General features: G+C 40.7%; 1 protein-coding gene and 1 pseudogene across 3 annotated transcripts in view; both read right to left on the bottom strand.

Annotated features, from left to right (window-relative positions):
- Nucleotides 1-27,749, bottom strand: part of DAP3 (death associated protein 3) — a 39,939-nt gene that overhangs the window by 10,976 nt on the left and 1,214 nt on the right. For all 3 annotated transcript variants that reach the window (XM_019953682.2, XM_019953684.2, XM_019953676.2), the window contains exons 2-3: nt 5,680-5,731; nt 1,095-1,217 (exon numbers count right to left, since the gene is read on the bottom strand). In XM_019953682.2, the coding sequence (XP_019809241.1) occupies nt 1,095-1,217; nt 5,680-5,721 (165 nt within the window). In that variant the 5' untranslated portion in view covers nt 5,722-5,731. The remainder of the gene's footprint in view (nt 1-1,094; nt 1,218-5,679; nt 5,732-27,749) is intronic.
- LOC139179712 (small ribosomal subunit protein uS2 pseudogene) lies at nt 6,486-27,747 on the bottom strand (annotated as a pseudogene).

The raw sequence follows: 27,749 nt of genomic DNA on the forward strand, positions 1-27,749 counted from the left end.
AACCCTAGATGTGGAGGCAGCAGAGACAATTTTTGCCATCTGGATTCTTCTGTGCTGTGTATAGAGATGCTCCAATCACGTGACAAGATCCTCTGCATGCCACTGTTGCCATAGAAACCCCAGAGGAACTGGCAGATAAAGGGACTACAATTACAGGGGAAAGCTGAAAGACACTTCAATGACTTCATTCACTTATCCTATTTCATTTTGTGCTTGTGAAAGTAGATGAACGCTAGAGACATAAATACAACACACCCTGCTGAGATGGTGTTTTGGGTAATGAGTTATTTTTTTCCCATTCCACGTGTGCAGCATATGTTAAGATGGGGCAACTCAGGGGGCAAGGGTAGGGACAAAAAGGAGAGAAAAACTATTGGTTCCCTTCACATTTAGGCACAGATCACACAACTAATTTCATTTATAAGAGGCAACAATAATACCGAGGAATGAGAAATAAGTGTTTAGCCTAATGGGACCTGAGGTAGAAAATGCAACCAGATTGGTTACTAGGAAGACTGTGTTCTGGACCTGCCCTGCCATGTGATCCTGGGCATGTAAGTTGATTTCTTAGGATTCTCCAAACCAGGGTTGGTAGACTATGACTGGCTATCCATTTTCATAAATAAAGTTCTACTGGAGCACAGCCATTTGTTTATGGCAGAGCTAAGCAGCTGTAACAGAGATCACTTTGGCTCATATGTCTAAAATATTTATTATCTGGTCCCTGAAGGAAAAGTTTGCTAACCCATCATACAGTAAGATCAACAATAACTACTAAATTTAACTTCTAAGATATTGAGTATTTAACTGTTTACTAGGTACCCACTCTATATATAACAAAACTGACAGCATGAAGTGAGTTCAACGGCAGGCATTAAATCAGAACAGATACAGGCTGAGCTGCCTGAGTTATGTTACTAGAGGATCAGATAGGGATGGGGAAGATGAAGGTTCCAGAATGCTGTCTCAGGTACATTGTCTGACTGTATGTATATCTGCTTACCTTCCTTTGGTTTCAGTTTTCCTGATACATAAAACAATGGCAAACAAATTATAAGCCCTGAAAAAAATCCATATACACATTAGCAACTTACCGGATCGTTCTCAAGAGTGCGGGAAATAGCTCTGGTTCTCTCAGTTGGAACCTGGTTATCCAAGTGAGCAACAGGGCACTGGGGTGCCTGGGTCCCTAAGTGCGAAAAACGTCCAGGGTCCAACTATAAAAGAAACCATTTTAGTTTTAAATTACTAGGCTTTTTGTGCTTGCTACAACACTGAGGTTTAAAGCCAGATGTGCAACAGGGGAAAATATTACTAACATGCATTTTAGTTTTATGTAAAACAGAACCTTGTTATTATTTATAATTCTCTAAGTCCAATCACATTATTCATACTCTGAATCTGTTCCAGCTGGTGTTGCTATGTCTGGGCGCTGTCCCACATGGAAACAATTCCATTAGAGACTGTTCAGGAGTATAGCTCAGCCATTAACAACTAGACTCAGGAAACTTCTTTTAATGCTCTTGCCCAAAGTGATGAATGGTGGTCAGTACTGTACAATTCCCAGCTGTCTAGTAATCCTAGTCACCTCAGTTATTAGGGGATTAGTGCAATGTTCCTATTTGTCAGGTATAATTACACTTCCTGCAACAATGTGCTGGCTAGCTCTGCCCAAATAAAGAATCTTTCATTAAGGGCGAGTAATGAGGGAGTGCGTAAAGCATCCAGCTAAGTGAAAATACACTGCTCTACAGGCAAGTTGGTGAACTGCACATGGAAACCTCAAAACTGGGGGAAGGCTGGGGAAGAGGATGCAATTTCAGGAGATAAATCCAAGAAAAAGCTAACTGGAGAACTCCTAAGCTGAGTTAGGATAACAGGCCTTGTTTATAAGTAAAGAGATGCCAGTTACAAGAGAAAGATTAGAGTACGGATCCAGCAGAGTCAGGAGGACAGGGGTGTGAGAGATGGTTATAGTAAGGGAGTTGCTTGCTAGGTCAATAGGTAATAGGAAAGCTGCCTGTATTTATATTCAGTCTCACTAAGCAGCTGCATGAGTGTAGAAAATGTATATTATTTTTATACCACCTTTTGTAACACTTATCCATTTATAAGACCTTTAACTCCGTAACAGCTTTTTAACTAGTATCTTTGAATCTTTGACAGTCCAAAAGATTTGTCCTCCCAAACAGGTTTCACCTTCAGCTAATCAGAAAGTTGGGATGATTCTTTACTTATGTTAAAATAAGTCTCAAAGTCCTTAATATGATAACGAAGGCCACTGCTGTAAGTTCAACCCACCTTTCTAGTCCCACCCCTTTATAGAGTCCATACTCTAGCCAGCCAACTATGCTAAAACACGTTATTCACTTTTATGCCTTTATAATTCTGCTCATTCTACTTCAACTTCCCTCTCTCCCTATTTAAATCTTACTCATCCTTTAAGACTCATCTCAAACGATATATCCTTTGTGAAGATTTGCCAGACACCTCCAGGCAAAAGCAATTATCTTTCCCTCTCTATTGATAGCACTTTCTTTGTATTGCATGCATTTTTACTCTGCCTGGAACTACATTCATGGTTTTCATTAACTGAGTACCTAAAAAATGCTAGGCAACACATATACACATTATTTTTGAGCTAAGAATCCTAGAAGATAGGTAGAGAATTACACAACTTTATTATGAGGGAAATCATGGTTCAGGGAAATTAGATAATTTTGTCTAAAGTCATTGAGTTGGTAGGTATTGAAACCAGAATCCAAATCCAAGTCTGTCTGACTCCAAAATCTTTATCATGCTATCTTACATGTAAGTTTGTCTCCCATTTTAGGCCACACACACTTGGAAGAGAAGGGATCAGGTATTGTACATCTTTGTGTCTACTTCTCCGAGTACATAATGTACCACAAACGCTTCATGCTCGTGCCCTGGAATAAAAAGTCTTTCCCAGAGACATGTGATGGGGGAGTACATATAGCATCAAGCTAACTGAGAGTGAACTGCACTACACTACAGCTTGGTGAACTGCACATACAAACCTCTGAACCAGATTCGCATACATTAATACTGAGTTGGCCAAAAGGTTCGTTCAGGTTTTTCTGTAACATCTTATGGAAATTTTTTGGCCAACCAAATACAAAGTAACAGGGTAAAGTAATACAGTTGCTGCAACTTTGAGGATGCAGAGACAGCAGTGTTTATCACGTATCTAAATACGCTAATCTCCCAGCCTCCTTGGCAGATCGATTGGGGTCACATTATTAGTTCTGCTGCTGCTGCTAAGTCACTTCAGTCGTGTCTGACTCTGTGCGACCCCATAGACGGAAGCCCATTAGGCTCCCCTGTCCCTGAGATTCTCCAGGCAAGAACACTGGAGTGGGTTGCCATTTCCTTCTCCAATGCATGAAAGTGAAAAGTGAAAGGGAAGTCGCTCAGTTGTGTCCGACTCGTAGCGACCCCATGGACTGCAGCCAACCAGGCTCCCCTGTCCATGGGATTTTCCAGGCAAGAGTACTGGAGTGGGGTGCCATTGCCTTCTCCGATTAGTTCTGCTAATAAGCTCTAAATGGAAATAACTTGGGTCACTTCTAGTCAGGCAGCTAAGAATGGGTAAAAATTCCCTTTTTTCTTCTGCTGTGGCAAACAAATCTACAATGTGAGATCAGTTCAGTTCAGTTCAGTCGCTCAGTCGTGTCCGACTCTTTGCAATCTCATTAACGTAGCCTGCCAGGCTCCTCTGTCCACGGAATTCTCCAGGCAAGCATATTGGAGTGGGTTGCCATTTCCTACTCCAGGGGATCTTCCCAACCCAGGGACTGAACCCAGGTCTCCCACATTGAGAACAGATTCTTTACCATCTGAGCCACTAGGGAAGCCCCCATATCTGCTTATAAACCAATTTTTATTTTTTGGCTGCAGCGCAGAACATGTGAAATCTTAGTTCCCCGACCAGGGATTGAACCTGTGCCTCCTGCAGGGGAAGTTCAGAGCCCTAACCACTGGACAGCCAGGGAATTCCCTGCCTGATAATCATTTCGGAAATACAGCAATAGCAAAACAAAGCACAGACACAAAACACACAAAAAATACACAAAAACCAGTATCATGTGCTGAGTTAAGCCAATGAGAATTCGAGGCCTGTTATCTCAACACAGCATCTGGACAATGCACCTTACTACTGATAAAATTTTTTGAGTTCTACTGCAGAGAAAACATGTCTCCAAATAAAGTAGCATTCAAATGGGAAATTATATTCAAAGACCACTAGGTGGTGCTATTTCTACAAGAAACCTATGACATTTTAGTTAAGTGTTTTTTTGCAGCAAATTAAAAGCTAACAAAATGGACTCCTTCCTTCTTAGTGTGATACATGGCATCACCCAGCTAGTCTCTCGTTTCCAGGGCAAACAACCATATGTACAGCTGCCTCTGCACTGTTCCAGAATGAAAATCATGCAGTTCTTGAAAGAGAGCATTCATGAGCCAATAAAGGTTCCTCTAAACCAATCTACAGAAAGCATACAATTTTCTCACTGACATTCCTCTGCAGTTTGGACTCAAGACTTTCTTGTCTGCTATTAGGAAGAAGAAATTGTAGCCTTTTAATATAATTAGTTGGGGCCAGAGTCCATCCATTTGTTGATATCTCCTTTCATTTTGTTTTATAAAAATGGGTTATTTTATGCACAGAGGTTTGTCATGAATCTCTGGGGAAAAGATGACTCCCATAAGAGGAAGGACTCCTTTTTAAGGAAATCTGCAATTAAATGATCAGATGGGAGTGACTAAGCCCTTCTGCTCAGTGCTCATCCTTCAGGATTTAGCTCTTTAGGATTACCTCTGGATCCTACTAATCCAGTTAGGTGCCTTCACCATACTATGACAGAATCATTTAATCATGATTCTGCTACTGGATTTGGAGGTCTGAAAGAAAAACATGGGCCATAAAATGCAATACAGCAGAGTGGTTAAGGTCATAGCCTTTTAAGTCAGACAGATCCACCATCTAGTGTGGGCTCGACAACTTCACACCATGTTACCTCAGGCAAGTTACTTAGCCTTTCTAATCCTCAATTTCTGCATCTGTGAAACAAAGATATTATCTACCTTATGGGTTGATCATGAAGATTAAGAGAAACAAAGCACTTAGCACAGTGTCTGGCACATAATGGATGCCCAACAAACAGAAACCGTTATTAGTGAGATGAGTCATCTTAGAATCCCGAGCATCTGCCCCATGGAATGTGCTGAAAAACTATTTGCTCATTAGATGAGAGAATGAAGTAAAGTAACAGAATCATCCTTCTTATATATGACTGTTATTTAATCAACTATCAGAAATTAGCAATTTTTTTTTCAATACTTCATTAAGGGATGAGAACTAGAGAATAATAAAAGTTAATAAAGACAACTGTGCTTAAGCTTATTTATCTACTAAAAAATGTTTTATGATAGGGTAAAATTCCAAGGACAACTATTCTACTAAGACCTGTTACTGGATTTTTAGGGCAGTTAGGAGTGATGTGTATGGCAGAGAAAAGGAATTGTGAATGCTTTTTTTTGAGTGGTCAGTCAGCTCAAGTTCACCAGAGCATTTTATTCTGGATACAATCAATTTAGAAAGGAAATCCACCTAAAGACAGTTTGCACAAAGCACTTAGGTCAGTTAGGACTCACCTTATGGACCCTGGAGACAAGCCTTGTCATTCCTTTCAGCATTATCCCTGTGCTTTAAAAAAAAAAGTGAAAAGGTAAGCCACAACTGGGAGAAGATATCTGCATGATGGGTTAGTATCTAGAATAAAGACTGCCTGGACACTGATTAAAAGACGAACAGAGGACATGAACAGGTATTTCGCAGAAAAGGGAATACAAATGGCTAGTAAATCTATGAAGAGTTTCACCCTGATGACAAATCAGGGAAATAGAAATTAAAACCACAACAAAAAGACTTCCACAATCATCATATTGAGAAAAATTGAAAAGACAACAGCAAATGCTAGAGCACGGGGAACACTGGGAACTTCCCTACACTGTCAATGGAACTATAAATACAAATATCTTAGAAAACAAATTTGAAATTACCTGTAAAGTTGAAAAGGTATATAACTATGGCCCAGGTATTCTACTCTGTATTTATTTTAGAAAAACACATATACAGGTACACTGAAAAATATGTCTTACAATGTTTATAGGAGTAGAATATGAATAATCAAAAACTGTAAAAAGCACAAATGTCCACTGATATAAAAGAGTGTGTAAACCGAGACAGTCACACAATGGAATGCCATACAAAAGTAAAGTGCAGTTACATGTATGGCATAGATGGACCTCAAAACTAATACTGAGGGCGAGCTCTAATACAGAACATGATATAGTTCGTATGAAACTCAAAACACAAATGCTATTTGGGGAATACACTTGTATGTAGTAAAACTGAAAGAGAAGGAGCATGATAAACACATATTTAGAATAGTATTTACCCTTAGGGAAGAGATAAAGGGACAAGACTGGGGAAGGGCACGGAGATCCAACCAGTCTATCCTGAAGGAGATCAGTCATTGGAAGGACTGATGCTGAAGCGGAAACTCCAATACTTTGGCCACCTGACGCAAAGAGCTGACTCACTGGAAAAGACCCTGATGCTGGGAAAGATTGAGGGCAGGAGGAGAAGGGGACAACAGAGGATGAGATGGTTGGATGGCAACACCGACTCAATGGACATGGGTTTGGGTGGACTCTGGTAGTTGGTGATGGACACCGAGGCTGGTGTGCTGCGGTTTGTGGAATCGCAGAGAGTCAGACACGACTGAGCGACTGAAGTGACTGACTGACACAAAGAAAATTATAATGACCTACTTCAAATGATGGATAATGAATATATGATCATTTGCTTTTTTTATTTTTATGCCATATGTGTTATGTTTATTCATTTGTATGCTGCTGCTGCTACTGCTGCTAGGTCACTTCAGTCATGTCCGACTCTGTGCGACCCCACAGACGGCAGCCCACCAGGCTCCGCCGTCCCTGGGATTCTCCAGGCAAGAACACTGGAGTGGGTTGCCGTTTCCTTCACCAATGCATGAAAGTGAAAAATGAAAGTGAAGTTGCTCAGTCGTGTCTGACTCCTAGCGACCCCATGGACTGCAGCCCACTAGGCTCCTCTGTCCATGGGAGTTTCCAGGCAAGAGTAGTGGAGTGGGGTGCCAGGGCCTTCTCCACATTTGTATGCTGGAAATATTTAACAGAAAAACCTTAATCATGTGAAGTAAAAAACTGTTTAAAATACTTAAATGCAACTCTCAATATTCACTAGTAGATAATAAAGTTGAACTCATTTATTCAACGGCTACACAGCACCTGTTATATGCCAGGGCCTGTGAATAAGATGGTGAACAAAGCTGTTATGGTCTCTGACTCAAAAGAGCTTATAGTACAGTTAAGAGATGATGTAAACTCCTATGAATTTTATTTCCTTTTAGTTTTCAAGTTTACTTTTTCTCTTTTAGAAACAGTTTATTTTCCATCAACCTCTTTCCATTTTAGCTTGTGGAAGAACAGCTTAAGACTACTCAGTGGTCACGCCCTCGTCTTCAGGGGCCTGAGCAGTGGTAGCTGCACAGTGGTCTTCAGGCAGGCTCCGCACTCCAGGCTGCAGCAGGGAACTGCCGAATAGGCACTGATGGCACCCGCACGCCTGCAGACCAGTCTGCCGCCTCAGGTCAAGCAGCAAAGAACTCAGGAGCCGAAGGGGTCTATTCACCGTAAAATTCCTCCCTGGTCACAGCCTTCTCAGCTGCTGCCTGCTCTTCTTTTTCAGTCTCTTCAGGATCTCTGTAAAAGTTGAGATCAGCCATGACCTCCCATCGGCGTTCACAGGAGATGGTGCCATGCATGCGCAGAACTTCCCCGGGTGAGTATCCACCACATCAGACCCACCAAGTCAGCTTTCTTATTGCATGGGATGACAATGTCCACTCTCCTCTCCTCTTTGCAGAGTCTGTGTTACACAGAGCAATGGTGGGCAGCTGAACGTAAGAGGTCTCTGTGAGCAGCTGTAACCACCAGAAACTGTGGCTCCTGGAAGGCTGCCCGGATCTGGTTAGTGAGGTTCCAGGAGAGAAGCGGCCAGCAACAGGAGTGGCTCCAGGAGCAGCAGCAAACTTCAACACAGCTTCCTGGAGGACGTGACACTCACATCAGCTGGACTTTCAATGGCAATAATGGCACGACCTGCAACAGAAGTTCTGCCCAGGTTTTCAGATTTATGATGTAGATGCCATCATTTTTCCTTTTGTAGATGTACTGTTCCATTTGGAAGTCAAGCGTGGGTCCCAGCTGCAAGAAATTTAAGGACACCCACGCCCTTCATCTGCAGGACATAAAGGACTCTAGATATTGTGAAAGCTTTCCTTTAAATTAAAACGGGAATCCCAAACAATGCTGTTATGGATCCTTGTCTGGGAAGTGTAGAAAAGTTAACTTCTTAATAAAGATGTCAAAGCACGCCTTAACTCAGTCATTCCAAAAAACGTGTGACATGCTTCTACATGCCCAATCATACAGAGCATTCAACGGTGAACAAGCCTGGCATGGTCTCCACTGGCCTGCCTCCTGTTTACATGTGGGATTCCAGGCTGCTTTGCTGTGTTTCAAAACCAAAAGTTCTAGAGCAGCAGTTCACAAAATGAGTTTGGTGAAACTAGTCATAAGATGCATCAATGTTCTCTGGCCAAAGAAACTTGAGAATGCTATACAGTTATTCATTTCTTGAATAATTACAATGTATGTATCAGTTCAGTTCAGTTTAGTCACTCAGTCGTGTCCGACTCTTTGCGACCCCATGAATCGCAGTATGCCAGGCCTCCCTGTCCATCACCAACTCCCGGAGTTCACTCAGACTCACGTCCATCGAGTCAGTGATGCCATCCAGCCATCTCATCCTCTGTCGTCCCCTTCTCCTCCTGCCCCCAATCCCTCCCAGCATCAGAGTCTTTTCCAATGAGTCAAGTCTTTGTATGAGGTGGCCAAAGTTCTGGAGTTTCAGCTTTAGCATCATTCCTTCCAAAGAAATTCCAGGGCTGATCTCCTTCAGAATGGACTGGTTGGATCTCCTTGCAGTCCAAGGGACTCTCAAGAGTCTTCTCCAACATCACAGTTCAAAAGCATCAATTCTTCGGCGCTCAGCTTTCTTCACAGTCCAACTCTCACATCCATACATGACCACTGGAAAAATCAGAGCCTTGACTAGACGGACCTTTGTTGGCAAAGTAATATCTCTGCTTTTGAATATGCTATCTATTTGCATATTTAAAAGCTTTGGGGAAAACTATAGTAAAGAGGAGGGGCTTCCGTGGTAGTTCAGTGGTAAAGAACATGCCTGCCAATGCAGGAAATGTGGGTTGGATTCCTGGGTTGGAAAGGTCTCATGTAGAAGGAAATGGCAACCCAGTCCAGTACTCTTGCCTGGAGAATCCCATGGACAGAGGAACCTGGTGAGCTACAGTCCACAAGGTTGCAAAGAGTTGGATATGACTCAGTGACAAAAACAAAACCAAAAAAAATAGCAAAGAGAATTTTTTTCCCCTAAGGTGTCCTGGGTCTTCGTTGTGGTGTGCAGGCTTTCTCTGTTTGCAGCCCAAGGGGGTTCTCTGGATGTGGAGCACAAGAATGCGTGGGCTCGACAGCTTCAGCCTGTGGGCTTAGTTGCCCCAAGATCCTAGTTCCTCGACCAAGGATCAAACCTGCATCCCCTGCATTGGAGGGTGGACTCTTAACCACTGGGTCACCAGGGAAGTCCCCCAAATCTTTTTAATCCAAATTTACTTGGTCTTAGAACCCTTGGAACTCCACAAAATACTATTAATTACATTCTCCTGGGTGTGAGTGGAAGGGTTGCTGCTGTGGAATAAGCATATGCCCAGGCCTGAGGATGAACCTGCTAGGCCACAGGCAGAGTCGAGGGACCCTCTGCTCCCCATTCTCCTTAGCTCTGCCTTAGTGCCTCCATTGCTGCTCACCACCGCCCAGAGCCCACCCCCACCACACGCTATCTAATCCAACTGTGCAGGAAAGAACTAAAAGAGCAAGGCTGCCCCTTAGCTGGGGAGAGTTCCCATCACTCCCAGAATGGGTAAGAGTGACTCACTGTGCCTAAACTATTTACCCAAACAACATGGTTTATGTTAAACACTTGCTTTCCTTCTGGAATGTGGAATTTTAGTACACGCCAGGCAGCAAATGACTGCATGGCCTGCCCCAATTAAAAACCCTGGGCGCTGAGACTGTTGACAGTTTCCCTGGGTGGCAACAACATTTCATGTGTTGTCCACTTTTTGCTGAAGGAATCAAGTGTGTCTTACACGATTCTACTGGGAAAGGACTCCTGGAAATTTATACCTGTTTCCTCCAGATTTTGCCCAGTGTGCCTTTTTCCTGTACTGATTTTGCTCTGTATCTTTTTGCTGTAATAAGTCACAGCTGTAAGTACAACTATATGCTGACCTCTGAGTCCCTCTAAGGAATCAGAGAACCCGGGGGCACTTCTGGCAACCACCAACACAACAGCCCAGTGCCCCAAACCACCCAGCATCGATTTCCACCTGATACAAGCGTCACCTGACACCCAACACCACCATCTCGGACCAGCTCAATTTTCTTAACTTCAGTTCTCCTTCCTTCCCTATTTCAATTACTTCAACTCCCTGCCTCCATCTGTGACAAGCAACCTCCACACAAATTCTAACCCTCCATGTCAGCTGATTTCCAACCCTAAGCCCTCCACCCAACCTCAACTTTTCCAATTCCCAAACTACTTATGACCTAGTGTCACTCCAACAGTATCTAGCCTACTCAACCTTGTTCCCTGTATCTTCTCAATATGCCCTGGAACCACCACTGATGTGAGACATCTGTGGGCTGCAGCTCTGCAGGGAGGTCAGGTCCTACAAAGAGTGGTGACATAATCCTGAGGGGAGTACTTTCTCCATGTATGCCTGTGGTCACTGAGGCCATGACTCTGGCTATGTTTTAGAGATTATGGGAAATGCCGGTCAGGAAAATGTGACCAGCTTTCCATCTTGTACCCAGTCATCTTGTATCTTACCAGCCTCCATCCTTGAACTTCTCCAATTCATCCTTTTCACTGAAGTCTTCTCTTAAAACCCAATATTTTTCTACTGCTTTTAAAGGTAAAGGACACACACAGCTTATATAAGAATGAGAGAAGATATTTTAAGGAAAAAAGGAGATTGAATCTCAAAAGTATAATCTCAAAGCAGACAATCCAGACTAAACCACATTTTCCAAGTTCTATAAAATACCTTTAAATAAAAACAAACAAACAAAAAAAATCAAATTGACAGGCCAACCGAAAGCAGAAAGAATAGAATGTGTGCTCATTCTACATTCCAGTTCAGGCATTCATTTGTGTCTGACTCTTCGAGACTCCACGGACTGCAGCACACCAGCTTCCCTGTCCATCACCAACTCCCGGAGCTTGCTCAAACTCATGTCTATCGAGTTGGTGATGCCATCCAACCATCTCATCCTCTTTCGTCCCCTTCTCCTCCTGCCTTCAATCTTTCCCAGCATCAGGGTCTTTTCCAATGAGTCAGTTCTTCACATCAGATGGCCAAAGTACTGGAGCTTCAACTTCAGCATCAGTCCTTGCAATGAATATTGAGGACTGATTTCCCGTAAGATTGACTGGTTGGATCTCCTTGCAGTCCAAGGGACTCTCAAGAGTCTTCTCCAACACCAGAGTTCAAAAGCATCAATTCTTCGGTGCTCAGCTTTCTTTATAGTCCAACTCCCACATCCATACATGACTACTGGAAAAACCATAGCCTTGACTAGACGGACCTTTGTCAGCAAGGTAATGTCTCTGCTTTTTAATATGTTCTCTAGCTTGGTCATATCTTTTCTTCCAAGGAGCAAGTGTCTTTTGATTTCATGGCTGTAGTTACCATCTGCAGTGATTCTGGAGCTATGGGGCCAGATGCCATGATCTTCGTTTTTTGAATGTTGAGTTTTAAGCCAACTATTTCACTCTCCTCTTTCACTTTTAACAACATGCTCTTTAGTTCCTCTTCGCTTTCTGCCATGAGGGTGGTATCATCTGTATATGTGAGGTTATTGATATTTCTCCTGGCAATCTTGATTTCAGCTTTATCCAGCCCAGCATTTCACATGATGAACTGGCATACAAGTTAAATAAGCAGCGTGACAATACACAGCCTTAACATACTCCTTTCCCAATTCGGAACTAGCCCGTTGTTCCCTGTCCTGTTCTAACTGTTGCTTATTGACCTGCATACAGGTTTCCAAGGAGGCAGGTATGGTGCTGTGGTATTCCCATCTCTTTAAGAATTTTCCACAGTTGGTTGTGATCCACACAGTCAAAGGCTTCAGTGTAGTCAATGAAGAAGTACATGTTTTTCCGGAATTCTCTTGCTTTTTCTATTTAATCTCTGGTTCCTCTGCCTTTTCTAAATCCAGCTTGAACATCTGCAAATTCTCGGCTCACGTATTGCTGAAGCCAAGTGGAGAATTTTGAGCATTACTTTGCTAGCATGTGCTGCTGCTAAGTCCTTCAGTCATTTCCGACTCTGTGTGACCCCATAGACGGCAGCCCACCAGGCTCCCCCATCCCTGGGATTCTCCAGGCAAGAACACTGGAGTGGGTTGCCATTTCCTTCTCCAGTGCATGCAAGTGAAAAGTGAAAGTGAAGTCGCTCAGTCTTGTCCGACTCTTAGCGACCTCATGGACTGCAGCCTACCAGGCTCCTCCGTCCATGGGATTTTCCAGGCAAGAGTACTGGAGTGGGGTGCCATTGCCTTCTCCGGCTAGCATGTGAAATGACCACAATTGTGCAGTAGTCTGAACGTCCTTTGGCATTGCCCTTCTGTGGGACTGGAATGAAAACTGACCTTTTTCAGTCCTGTGGCTACTGCTGAGTTTTCCAAATTTGCTGGCATATTGAGTGCAGCACTTTAACAGCTTTTAGGATTTGAATTAACTCAGCTGGAATTCCATAACCTCCACTAGCTTTGTTCATAGCGATGCTTCCTAAGGCCCACTTGACCTCACACTCCAGGATGTCTGGCTCTAGTGATCACACCATCATGGTTATCTGGGTCATTGAGATCTTTTTTTTGTATACTTCTTCTGTGTATTCTTGCCACCTCTACTTAATATCTTCTGCTTCTGTTAGATCCATACCGTATCTGTCCTTTATTATGCCCATCTTTGCATGAAATGTTTCTTTGGCATCTCTAATTTTCTTGAAAAGGACTTTCCCATTCTATTGCTTTCCTCTATTTCTTTTCACTGATTACTTATTAAGGCTTTCTTATCTCTCCTTGCTATTCTTTGAAACTCTGCATTCAAATGGGTATATCTTTCCTTTTCTCCTTTGCTTTTAGCTTCTCTTCTTTTCTCAGCTATTTGTAAGGCCTCCTCACACAACCATTTTGCCTTTTTGCATTTCTTTTTCTTGGGGATGGTTTTGATCACTGCTTCCTATGCAATGTTACAAACCTCTGTCCATAGTTCTTCAGGTACTCTATTAGATCTAATCCCTTGAATCTACATTCCAAGATATATACAAATCAGGGCACTTAAAAAAAAAAGGCTCAAAGCCACTAATACTACGAAAAAATTGAGTAAAGATTTCTCCTTTCAGTTTTTTCATATTCTTTGAGTGCTGATTTGCAGCACACAAATTAATCACATTGTTATTGGAAGGCAGATAAAGGACCGGTTTCCTCATGGTATAAGATGAAAAGAGTTATGGAGATGAAGGGTGTGACGGCTGCACAATAATGTGAATGTGACCATGAACTCCTTATTGCCAAATTCAGACTTAAATTGAAGAAAGTAGGGAAAACCACTAGACCATTCAGGTATGATCTAAATCAAATCCCTTATGATTATACAATGGAAGTGAGAAACAGATTTAAGGGCCTAGATCTGATAGATAGAGTGCCTGATGAACTATGGAATGAGGTTCGTGACATTGTACAGGAGACAGGGATCAAGACCATTCTCATAGAAAAGAAATGCAAAAAAGCAAAATGGCTGTCTGGGGAGGCCTTAGAAATAGCTGTGAAAAGAAGAGAAGCGAAAAGCAAAGGAGAAAAGGAAAGATATAAACATCTGAATGCAGAATTCCAAAGAATAGCAAGAAGAGATAAGAAAGCCTTCTTCAGCGACAGAATGGGAAAGACTAGGGATCTCTTCAAGAAAATCAGAGATACCAAAGGAACATTTCATGCAAAGATGGACTCGATAAAGGACAGAAATGGTATGGACCTAACAGAAGATATTAAGAAGAGATGGCAAGAATACACAGAAGAACTGTACAAAAAAGATCTTCACAACCCAGATAATCACGATGGTGTGATCACTGACCTAGAGCCAGACATCCTGGAATGTGAAGCCAAGTGGGCCTTAGAAAGCATCACTACAAACAAAGCTAGTGGAGGTGATGGAATTCCAGTGGAGCTATTCCAAATCCTGAAAGATGATGCTGTCAAAGTGCTGCACTCAATATGCCAGCAAATTTGGAAAACTCAGCAGTGGCCACAGGACTAGAAAAGGTCAGTTTTCATTCCAATCCCAAAGAAAGGCAATGCCAAAGAAGGCTCAAACTACCGCACAATTGCACTCATCTCACACGCTAGTAAAGTAATGCTCAAAATTCTCCAAGCCAGGCTTCAGGAATACGTGAACCGTGAACTTCCTGATGTTCAAGGTGGTTTTAGAAAAGGCAGAGGAACCAGAGATCAACTTGCCAACATCCACTGGATCATGGAAAAAGCAAGAGAGTTCCAGAAAAACATCTATTTCTGCTTTATTGACTATGCCAAAGCCTTTGACTGTGTGAATCACAATAAACTGTGGAAAATTCTTCAAGAGATGGGAATACCAGACCACCTGGTCTGCCTCTTGAGAAATTTGTATGCAGGTCAGGAAGCAACATCAGAACTGGACATGGAACAACAGACTGGTTCCAAATAGGAAAAGGAGTACGTCAAGGCTGTATATTGTCACCCTGTTTATTTAACTTTTATGCAGAGTACATCATGAGAAATGCTGGACTGGAAGAAGCACAAGCTGGAATCAAGATTACCGGGAGAAATATCAGATATGCAGATGACACCACCCTTATGGCAGAAAAGTGAAGAGGAACTAAAAAGGCTCTTGATGAAAGTGAAAGTGGAGAGTGAAAAAGTTGGCTTAAAGCTCAACATTCAGAAAATGAAGATCATGGCATCTGGTCCCACCACTTCATGGGAAATAGATGGGGAAACAGTGGAAACAGTGTCAGACTTTATTTTTGGGGGCTCCAAAATCACTGCAGATGGTGACTGCAGCCATGAAATTAAAAGAGGCTTACTCCTTGGAAGGAAAGTTATGACCAACCTAGATAACATATTCAAAAGCAGAGACATTACTTTGCCAACAAAGGTTCGTCTAGTCAAGGCTGTGGTTTTTCCTGTGGTCATGTACGGATGTGAGAGTTGGACTGTGAAGAAGGCTGAGCGCCGAAGAATTGATGCTTTTGAACTGTGGTGTTTGGAGAAGACCCTTGAGAGTCCCTTGGACTCCAAGGAGATCCAACCAGTCCATTCTAAAGGAGATCAGCCCTGGGATTTCTTTGGAGGGAATGATGTTGAAGCTGAAACTCCAGTACTTTGGCCACCTCATGCGAAGAGCTGACTCATTGGAAAAGACTCTGATGCTGGGAGGGATTGGGGGCAGGAGGAGAAGGGGACGACAGAGGATGAGATGGCTGGATGGCATCACTGCCTCGATGGACGTGGGTCTAGGTGAACTCCGGGAGTTGGTGATGGACAGGGAGGCCTGGCGTGCTGCGATTCATGGGGTGGCAAAGAGTCGGACACGACTGAGCGAGTCAACTGAAGTGAACTTAACTGTTCCACGTATCCTTGTGGCTCAGATGGTGAAGAATCTGCCTGCAATTTGGTAGACCCAGGTTCGATCCCTGGATCAGGAAGATCCCCTGGAGAAAGGAATGGAAATCCACTCCAATATTCTTGCCTGGGAAATCCCATGGACAGAGGAGCCCTGCAGGCTACAGTTCAGGAGGTCCCAAAGAGTCAGACTGGACTGAGCATCTAACACAACAACAATGTATCCTTTACCCAGTTTCTTCCAATGGTAACACCTTGCAAAACTATAGTACAATATAGTACCAAGATACTGACACAAACACAGTCAAAACACAAAACTTTTCCATCACTTTAAGGATCCCTCAGGCAGCCCTTATATAGCCTCCTGCACTTCCCTTTCACAACCTTCCCACTCCTTAACCATGACAACAACTAATCTGTTCCGTTTCTATAATTTTGTCCTTTCATGAATGTTACATAAATGAAATCATACTATATGCAACCTTTTACTATCAGCTTTTTCCAGTCACCATAATTTTCTGGAGATTCATTTGGGCTATGTGTTATATGTATCAATAGTTTCTTCTTCTATTTTAAAAACTTTTTTTTGGCCATGCTACACAGCTTGTGGGATCTTGTGCAGCATTTGGTATCTTAATTCCCTGACCAGCGATCAAACTCATGCCCCAATAGTTTGTTCTTTTAATCCTGAGTACTATTCCATGGTATGAATGTTTATTCATAAACTGTTTATTCATCCACTGAAGGTCCAGGTTTTGGCTATTACGAATAAACTGCAATTAAACATTTGTTTACAGGTTTTTGTGTAAAGAGAACCATAAATTCTTAAGGTTAAGGTGATCTACTTCATACAGAGCTCATTCAGAACTGAATTAATACTACAATGATCTTATTACCAGTTTTTCTTTTTTTCCAGAAACAGGCACTGTATTAAGCAATTTATAGGCACTGTCTGACAACACAATCCTATGAAGTAGACACTATTAAGTGCACATGAAAACAGGGATGGATAGACTAACTTGCCTGAAGGTATATAGCCTAGAAGTGACAGTTCTAGCATTCAAACCCGTGTGTGACTCTGCGTTCTTTCCCATCAGCCACTGCATACACTGTATTGTCAATTACCAAGTGCCTGAGCATTTCCACTGATGGGGAACGCACTAAGCAGTCCATATGGAAACTTTTCAGCTTTTATGGAAAGTTCTTTCACAATCTGAGGTAAAACGTCTCCTTGTAGCTTTCAATCCACTATACCAGTCTTTCTATTTGGTTTTACAAGCCACCTTTCACACAATAAATCGAAGGTAGTTATGTCCCCTATTTTATCTTCTCCTGGGTAACTGTTTTCAGTTTCTCAAAGCAATCATCATACAGGTCCTTTACATTACTCACCAATACTTTTCAGCTATCACCTACTGTTTCTAGATTTTATATTTTTGAGAGTAACTACTTTGTTATTCTGTAACACCATTGTTTCATTGAGAGTACAGCTCGCCAATATCATCAGTTCTTTCTTTTTTAAACAAATATTCCTAAGTCCTAGTGTTAGTCACTCAGTCGTGTCCGACTCTTTCTGACCCTCGGGACTGTCACCTGACAGGTTCTTCTGTCCGTGGGATTTTCTAGGCAAGCATACTGGAGAGGGTTGCCATTTCCTTCTCCAGGGGATCTTCCTGACCCAGGGATCGAACCTGGGTCTCCTGCACTGCAGGCAGGTTCTTTACCATCTGAGCCCCCAGTGGTTATAAAACAAATATTATTATCTAGCAAAATCCCAGCAGCCTTTTTAATGGAAATTGTCAAGCTGATCTCAAAATTCATATGAAAATGTAATGAACTCAGAATAGCCTATAAAACCTTGAAAAAAAAAAGTTGGAGGGCTTACATTCCTGATTTCAAAAGTTATGGTATGAGCATATGCCTATAGATCTTATGTCTCACCTATATGCCTACAGATAAATTGAACAGGGTTGAGAATTCAGTAATAAACTCTTATACCACAGTCAGCTGATTTTTAACATGAGTGCCAAGAAAATCCAATGGGAGCAAGAACAGTCAAGAAATGGTGGGACAGCAGAATATTCACATGTAAAAGAATGAAATTATGACACCTAGCTCACATCACATACAAAAATTAACTCAAAATAGATTACAGACCTAAATGGAAGTGCTAAAACTATAAAACTATTTTCTTCTAAGAATACAAGAGTAAATCTCTGGGACTTTGGATTATGCAATGGTTTCTTAATGATGCCAAAAGCTCAAATAAGAAAAATAAAAATAGGTACTTGGGCTTCATCAAAATTAAAAAGTTCTGCTTCAAAGCATACTATCAAGACAGATAATTCCTCAGCAGTTCAGTGGTTAGGAATAAGTGCTTTCATAGCCAGAGCCAGGTTTGATCTCTGGTGGGGTAATCAGCAAAAAAAAAATCAGCCAAAAAAAAAAGAGAAACAAACAAAACACAACAAAACAAAGAAAATAAAAAACCCACAGAACGTTAGAAAAGATTTGCAAATTATGTATCTGATAAAGATATAATATATCTGATTATATATCTGTATATCCCTATACAAAGAACTGAGCAATAAAAAGAAAACATAACTCAAAAACGGTCCAAGAACTTAAACAGATGTTTCTCCAAAGAAGATATACGATGACCATTAAGCACATGAAAGGACTCTCAACACCACTAGGAAAATACAAATCAGAAACGCAATGTGATATAGGACTTCCCTGGTCCAGTGGTTAAAAATTCACCTTGCAATGCAGGGAGCATGGATTCTATCCCTGGTCAGGGCACTAAAATCCTGCATGGCTCAGAGCAACTAAGCCTGTGCACCACTACTCGAGAGCCCATGTGTGTACAACAAAAGATCCCATGTGACCAAGACCCAGTGCAGCCAAATAAATTTTGTTGTTATTCAGTTGCTCAGTCGTGTTGGACTGTTTGCAACCCCATGGACTGTAGCACGCCAGGCTACCCTGTCCTTCACTATCTCCCAGAATTTGCTCAAATTCATGTCCCTTGAGTTGATGATGCCATGCAAACATCTCATCCTCTGTTGCCCCTTTCTTCTCCTGCCCTCAATCTTTCCTAGCATCAGAGTCTTTTCCAAAGAGTCAGTTCTTTGCATCAGATGGCCAAAATATTGGCGCTTCAGCTTCAGCCATCAGCCCTTCCAATGAATATCAGGGCTGATTTCCTTTAGGATTGACTGGTTTGATCTCCCTGCAGTTCAAGGGACTCTCAAGAGTCTTCTCCAGCACCATAGTTCAAAAGCATCAATTCTTCAGTGCTCAGCCTTCTTTATGGTCCAACTCTCATATTCATACATGACTACTGGAAAAACCGTAGCTTTGACTATATGGACCTTTGTTGACAAAGTAATGTCTGCTCTTTAATACACTGTCTAGATTGTCACAGCTTTTCTTCCAAGGAGCAAGTGTCTTTTAACTTCAAATAAATTAATAAAAAAAAAAATACAATGTGATACCACTTCACACTCACAAGGATAGCTAAAATCAAAAAGAACAGACAATAACAAGCATTGAAGAGGATGCAGGAAAACCGGAATCCTTATACATTGCTGCTAGGATTGTAAAATGGCTCAGTCACTTTGACTGTTAGTCATTTCCTCAAAAGTTTTAACGGATTTACCAAATGACCTTCCCCTAGTTATATACCCAAGAGAAATGAAAACATTTGCACACATTACCATTTGTGTGGAAATGCTCACAACTGCGTAATTCATAATAGCCAAAATCTAGAAACAATCCAAATGTCCATTAACTGATAAACAGATGTGGTGCAGTCATTCAATGGAACATTATTCAGTAAATAAGCAATGAAGCTCTGATACATGTTACAACATGGATGAACCTTTAAACAAAAGGAACGAAGTCTGTCACAAAAGATCAAATGTAGTATACTTCTAATGATATGAAATGTTCACAATGGGCAAATCTACTGAGACAAAAAATTCCATTAGTGGTTGCCAGAGCTGGGAGAGGGGAGAATGGAGACTGACTACCGGTGGGTACTTTTGGGGTAATAAAAATGTTCTAAAATTAGACAGTAGTAATGTTTATGCAACTCTGTGAATATACTAAAAACTGACTGAACTGTAAACTTTAAAGACACTGAGTTTAACTCAGAAGTACATGAATTATAGTATGTCAACCTCAATAAAGCTGTTATTAAAAAAAATATTGTTCTAGCCATATTAAAATAACCAAAAATAGAAGCTAAGATGCAGTGACTACTATATGCCAGACAATGTACTACTATATATTATATGCTTTACGTTATTTTAGCATCACAGCAGCCTCTGAAGCATTTATCAGTTGCTGCTGCTGAACAAACTACCCCAAAACTCAGTGGTTTAAAACAATAACTATTATCACTCCGAAGTCTACAGCTACAAGCTGGTTACTTCCCTTGCTCTGGACCAGATCTGGCTATCTTTGAAGTACTTCCTCATGCATCTGAGGTTAGTCTCAACCAGGATGACTGATTCTACTGTACACTGTCTCTCAGCTTCTTTGCAGAGTGGCCTGGACTTGTCACAGCAGGAGCAACGGTCCAAGAGAACTAAAACACTTAAGACCCCTTCAAATTTGGCTCAGACCAGTAAAGACTGTTGCATTCTATTGCAGACCATGATAGGCCAACTTGACCAGGGTTCAATCCCTGGGTTGGGGAGATCCCCTGGAGTAGGAAATGGCACCCCACTCCTGTATTCTTGCCTGGAAAATTCCATGGGCAGAGGAGCCTGCCAGGCTACAGTTGATAGGACTGCAAAGAGTCGGACTCGACTGAGTGCACACGGACAGTTACGTAAGTTACAGGTATGGTGTCCTGTGTTTTTACAGTCCATGGGACCGCAAAGAGTCGGACATGACTGAGCAACCGAGCACACGCATATAGTCCAGGTTGGGTTCAAATGGTAGGAAGGAGACTTTACCGCTTTGTGGGAGGATCTGTAAAATTAGACCATGGGGTCGCAAAGAGTCGGACACAACTGAATGACTTTCATTTTCACTTTTGCTGCAAAATTACAATTTTTCTAACAAGTGAAACCACTGTACTGTTAAAAAATGGAGAAGCTTGGATCTAAACATGGTTATTGGAATTGAGAGTAAATATTCCTCATCACTATACCATTTTTCTTCCTAGGTAGCCTCAACACTTTATTTGTGCAGCTATTTGTTGATTTTGACCTTAGTTAAGAATAACTGGACTTCCCTGGTGGCTCAGAAGGCAAAGCATCTTTCTACAATGTGGAAGATCTGGGTTCGATCCCTGGGTCGGGAAGATTCCCCGAGAAGGAAATGGCAACCCACTTCAGTACTCTAGCTTAGAAAATCCCATGGACGGAGGAGCCTGGTGTCCATGGAGTCGCAAAGAGTCGGACACGACTGAGTGACTTCACTTTCACTTTCTAAGAATAACTGAATTATTAAAATTTAATTGTTTTGAAACTTTGTCAATATTATCTACATTAATGAAAGTTTTTGAAACTTCACAACTTAAAAAAATTTAGTTATAAAGTTAATCAATGAGAACTAAAAGTTGTTTTGTTGTTGTTTAGTCACTGAGTCATGTCTGCCTCTTTTGTAACCCTGGACAGTAGTCTGCCAAGGCTCCTCTGTCCATGGGGTTTCCCAGGCAAGAATACTGGAGTGGGTTGCCCTTTCCTTCTCCAGGGGATCTTCCTGATCCAGGGATCAAACCTGTGTCTCCTGCTTGGCAGGCAGATTCTTTACCACTAAGCCACCTGGGAAGCCCAAAATTGTTTTGATAAAATTCCAAACCAGAAATTATTGAATAGAGTTGCAGTTTTCATATCAGTTTCAGCATCAGATGAAATTTGACTTTATTTTGTATGCATAATACTAGAAACTTGAGTCATACAGGTAGTTGCAAGGGATAAACATTTGTAATAGTTGTTTAGTTTTCATTTTTAAAAACTTTGGGCCAAAAGAACAGCAAAGATAGTAGAAAGAGTTTCCTACACCCTTCATCCAACTTCTCCTAATGTTAACATCTTACATGCCCATAGCACAATTATCAAAATTAAGAAATTAATAGTTACAATACTATTCACTAAACCATGGACTTTATTTGGATTTTGCAAACTTTTTTGATAATGTACTCTTCCTGTTATAGGTTCCAATTCAGGATCCTCCATATGGAGATCTGAATGTTTTTCTGAAATCTATCACCAACATATTACCTATCCTTTAAAAATTGTGTGAAAATTATAAATTTGAAAAATATATCCTCAGCTATTTCATTCAAGTAACAATTTAATACGATACAGTTATCTGAAGAGTTTTGTAGCATAGCCTAGATCACTGGTTTCCAATGGTGGCTGCACATTAGAATCATCTGAGTATAATTAAAACTCTGCTATCCAGAGTGTATCTCAGACCAATTAAACCACAATGTCTATTAGTGAGATTCAGACATAGGTATTTCATAGGTATTAGAGTTACCTCACTGATTCCAATGTGCAGCTAAGAGTGAGAACCACTGCATAGATGTCAATGGTTAAGGGAATTTCAACCCATTTAAGAACAGGTAGTCTCTGGGTATGGTTATATAACCAATTCAGCATTCAGTACATATTTCTCCAAAAAGCCATGAGATTATCAAATGTCTTATATTAATGAAGATATATATATATATATGTAAAATGTCATTATTTTGGTTTACCATTCATGGAATTCTGACAAAAGATGATACATTAATCTGCCATAGCTTTTTCTCTATTGAAACTAGACTGATTTCCCAATGATCAGTAATTCTTTTTCATTTACTTTTTTTTTTTTGCCATGTCATGTAGCATGCGCAATCTTAGTTCCCTGACCAGGTATAGGGATTCAATCCATGACCCCTGCATTAAGAATGTGGAGTCCTAAACTCTGGACCACTGGGGAAGTCCTAGGAATCTTTTTTTCTAAACCAGCAACTTGGTCCCCTATGAAACATCCGGCAATGTCTGATAGGAGTTTGGTTGTCACAACTTGGGGGAGAGGTGCTCCTGGCATCTAGTGAATTGAGAGGCCAGGGTTTCTGTTAAGCATTCTGCAATGCACAGGAGAGGCTCCCACAACAAAGAATTATCCAGTCCCAAATTTCAGCAGTGCCAAGATTGAGAAAAAGTGTTCTAAATCTTGAGTCCTGTAGGAAAAATTTGCTTCTTGGAGATTATTCACTGCAACATTGTTTCTAATATTGCAAGAATGGAAAGAGTCTAATTCAGCATATCCATACCATGGAATACTATGCAGCTGTTTAGAAACAAAACAATCCTAAACGTTCTCTCCATATTAATGAGGAAAAAATCTCTAACATACAGTAAGTGGAAAACAAACCAAAAACAAAATGCAGAACAAGGTATACAGCAGCTATCATTTATGTACAAAAGGGGAAAATCTATCCAATTTGTTTGTAAAAAGGTAAATATTTTGAAGGATATACAAAAATTGATAATCCTGTTTGCCTTTAGGGAAAGGAAATGGGTTCTGGTGGGGGCAGGAAGAGAGAGTGTAGTGTCTTTTATACTTTTTGACCTCTGAGCCATGTTGCTATCACCCAGGGAGAAAGTAAATTAAAATTAAATCAACAAACCCCTAATGAATCCTTTAAAGCTAACAAACAGCTTTTCTGTATGAATTATGTTACTCTGTTTAGAAAAATCCTGCTGCATCCAATTGTGTTAGGCTGAGGTTAAAGAAAATAAACAGTGGGGCCCCATCCCAACAACACATCTAAATCTACCCTGGTAAGGTTTGGGAAACCCTCAGGTTTCTCACAAGGGTACTTCTCATGTACCATTCTTCACAGGAAAAATAACATTGTTTCAAGCTTGTAAAAACATCTTTTTTTTTTTTTCCTTTACTCTGTGAGCCCAAGTTTCCTATCTGTAAAACAAGGGCAAGGACTATAGTAGTGTTTTCCAGACATTTTTCCTTCCTTTGGTAATATACCATTTACCAAGCTAAGAGCAATTTAAAATACCAACATATAAAAAATATACAAGGGCTGTACTAGGAAAAACAGGAATAAGGCACATCTGCTTTGATGTTCACTTTCTTCCAGCTACTAAATAAATTACAGAGGAGAACATCTAGGGTTCAAAAAACAAAACAACCCAGAGCAACCACAATAGCGACAGCTAACATTTACTGAACATTTTCTGTAGATCAGGCACTGGTCTGAGTGCTTTATGTGAATTAACTCTATATATTTTCAAAACAATTCTATGACATAAATATTATTATCTCCAACTTACAAAGATAAAGTGGCAAGTATGGCAGAATAGTTAAAAACATGGACTCGAGAATAACTTCTTAAAAAAAAAAAGAATCTAACTTCTAGGATTTGAAATGGGGCTCTCCTACTTAATAGTTGTGTGACCTTAAGCAAGTTACTTAAACTTTGTGTTGTCTGTTTCCTCATTTCTAAAATGGAGAAAACAGTAGTATTTACATACAGGATTCTTAAAAGGATTAAATTACTTTAAAAAAATGGGTTATTACTATGACCAACTAGTTTCTACCCAAGTTTGCATAGCTACCAAGTAAAAGAGTCAGGCTTTGAACCCAGGCAGTGGGGAGTGTACATTTCTACTTTGCTAAAAGGCGATTACCTGAAGCATGAGTTTAAAATCATGGTACCCAAACAAAAATTGCAGAGTTCCTCCCTTGGTAAATAGAAAATTATTTATGGACTATTATATACATATATACATACATATATATATATTTTACTTATCATATAAGAGTTTGAAGCTCTATATTTTTATAGTATTTACCATAACTTGTCAAGGGTAAAGTTAACCCTGATGATGCTCCAGTAGGTTGTATTTTTAAATGTTTGAAACTTTATTTTAAAAGTGTACATCAGGATTTCCCTGGTGGTTCAGTGGTTGAGAATCTGCCTTGTAATGTGGGGAACTCGGATGTGATCCCCGGTCAGGGAACTAAGATCCCACACATCTTGGGGTAGCCGGTGAGCCGAAACTAGAGAGCCGATGTGCCACAACTAAGACCAGACGAAGCCAAATAAATAAATAGTTTTTAAAAAGTGTACACTGAAAAGCTTTTCTTGCTAATCTGCATTCCACCTTTCCCTGCTGCAACATCCCAGCAAGGAAGCATTATGAGATAAATGTTTAATTACTTCTATTCTAGTGGGGAAATCTGAGCTCAGCTTAGCTAAGACTGCTGCTGTACAGCAATAGCATAGAGCCCAACTGTCTATTTACAGCTTGAGGACTGATGCCAGAAGCAGAGCAGTAGGGAAACTCTGGAAATCTAGGCGGTTTTGCTGAGGGCCTCTCACTATGCTTAAAGAAAGTGAAGTGAAGTGAAGTGAAGTCGCTCAGTCATGTCTGACTCTTTGCGACCCCATGGACTGTAACCCACCAGGCTCCTCAGCCCATGGAATTTTCCAGGCAAGAGTACTGGAACGGGTTGCCATTTCCTTCTCCAGGGGATCTTCCCAACCCGGGTATCGAACCCGGGTCTCCCGCACTGCAGGCAGACGCTTTACCGTCTGAGCCACTTTCAGTTAAATCTTACCCTCTTTTAAATTAAAATACAAAACCATCATCCAAGGCAAAGTACTCTGGAGGTAGTTGTGATTTGGCCCCCTTTCTGTGTTTCCTATTGCTACTGTAACAAATTGCCACAAACCTGGTGATAATAATAAAACAACATAAATTTGTCATCTAGAGTTCTGTGGTTTAAAAGTCCAAAATCAAAGTGTCAGCAGGACTGTGTTCTTTCTGGGTGCTGTAGTAGAGAATGTTTTCTTGACTTCTCTAGGTTTTAGAGGTTGCCCTTCATCTTCAAAGCCTGCCTGCAGCAGCTGGTCAGGTCTATGTCCTCCTGCATCACTCTGACACTGACTCTTTGGTCTTCCTCTTCCATCTTTCAAGAACTCTTGTAATTGCAGCGGGGTTACCAGATGATTCAGGGTAATCTCCCTATTTTCAGATTAGCTGATTAGTAAGTATCCTTAATTTTCTTTTGCCATGTAATATAACACATTTACTGCTTCCAGGGATTACAACACAGACATCTTTCGCGGAACCATTATTCTGTTTTCCATACTTTCCTTAGTTCAAATAATTCAAGGTTCATTCATTCAATAAGGTCATTTTATTGAGCACTTAATATATTTTAGTCTCTGGTAGGCACTGGGGACATACATAAAAGAATTGAATAGTATCTTATCTGTCTATACTTAATGGGCAATTCATGAAGTGCAGTTACCAGAAGTAAGTTAAAGGCAGAGACTATAAGTAACTCTCTTTATATACAGGTGTAGTGGAATTGTATTAGAAGTGTTTTTTTTTCTTTGTAGCATATGCAATTATGTTGCTAAAAACAAATTTACTGTGAAGGCAATGTGATATAGTGAAAAAAGTTACATTTTTAAGAGCCAGGCAAACTAAAGTCTAAAGATAGTTATCTGACTTTTTTGAGCCTCAGGCTTCTCATCTGTAAAATGGGGATAATATGATCTATTTCAAAGTGTTGTTTATTTTAAGGATTAAACAGGAACGCAAGTTCTCCTGGCATAGTATTTCACAAATGTTAATTTTCTTTCCCTTCTAATATTTTAAGTATCTAAAATTCATTTCAACATTTCCATGACTTGCTTTACACTAAACTACCAAAGAATGTAAAAGAAATGTTAGACATAGTTCCTGACAACAAATTTAAAATGCTTTTAGTAGAGCAACACACTTGCATACATGGCACAATTAAAAAAGATCAACGGCTCCTGAACAGCTCCATGAAAAAGTTCGGACTTAAGGTTAGGAAAAGCAAATAGAGTGAGGTAACTGAGGTGAATTTCCCTTAAAAAAAAAAAAAAAAGCAAGCAAGCAAACAAAACCAGACTCACAGATTGAAATATGGTAAAGAGGAAATTTAGGAGTGTCTAACTTTAGAGCTTGAATGGCCTTTGAGATTAATCTAGTACAGTGATTTTGAAACCATTGCCAGATCCCTAGAAGTCCACAGATGTGAAGGAAAAGGGAAACCTAAGTGGATCCCTTGTCTCATGTATTCGGCTTTGCCTACAAGGTAAAACAAAAGATTACTAGAAGAGAGCTTTGGAATTACCTGTGGCTTTTAATAGTCCATAATTCTTTTGAATTCAATCAAGAAAAAGTAAATGTTCATGCAGAGCTTTGAGACACAAGTATCAGTAACTATGGAAATCTGATAGACCTAGATTTGCATTGTTTTATTAACGATTTGGAAGAATAGGACACAAACTACCAATTTATCAACATCACCGTTAACGATAACGTAACACTGCACTTTCCCTGTACCTAGGAGTTAATTTGACTCTACACGTATTTCATCGCACATCAACCCTGAAGGCAGATTAGGGGCTCACTAATTTCTATGTTCAATTTTTCGTTTCTTGTTGACAAAGAACTAAGAAAAATAACTTTCTGAAGGACACATAAGACACGGCAGATGGAGTCCAGACCTGAATTTGATATATATGGTATCTTTATTCCCTAACCAGGCTGCCTAATGAGGTTGAAAATACATCATCCATTCATCATCCACCCACGAGGAATGCGTAAAAATGCACAAAAAACATCACTGCATATAAACAGTAGTGTGAAACTCGAGAAATTTAAGCTGGGTTTAAATAAAAAAGAAAAAGTCGACCACTGAGTGCGTTCTTTCCTGGGTCCTAGGTCCGCAACACAGAGCCCAAAGGGAAGCCCCCTAAGGAGGGTCGCCGGCCCTACCGGTCTCACTCC

Source organism: Bos indicus, chromosome 3, assembly GCF_029378745.1.
Source record: "Bos indicus isolate NIAB-ARS_2022 breed Sahiwal x Tharparkar chromosome 3, NIAB-ARS_B.indTharparkar_mat_pri_1.0, whole genome shotgun sequence".
Taxonomy (NCBI): Eukaryota; Metazoa; Chordata; class Mammalia; order Artiodactyla; family Bovidae; genus Bos; species Bos indicus.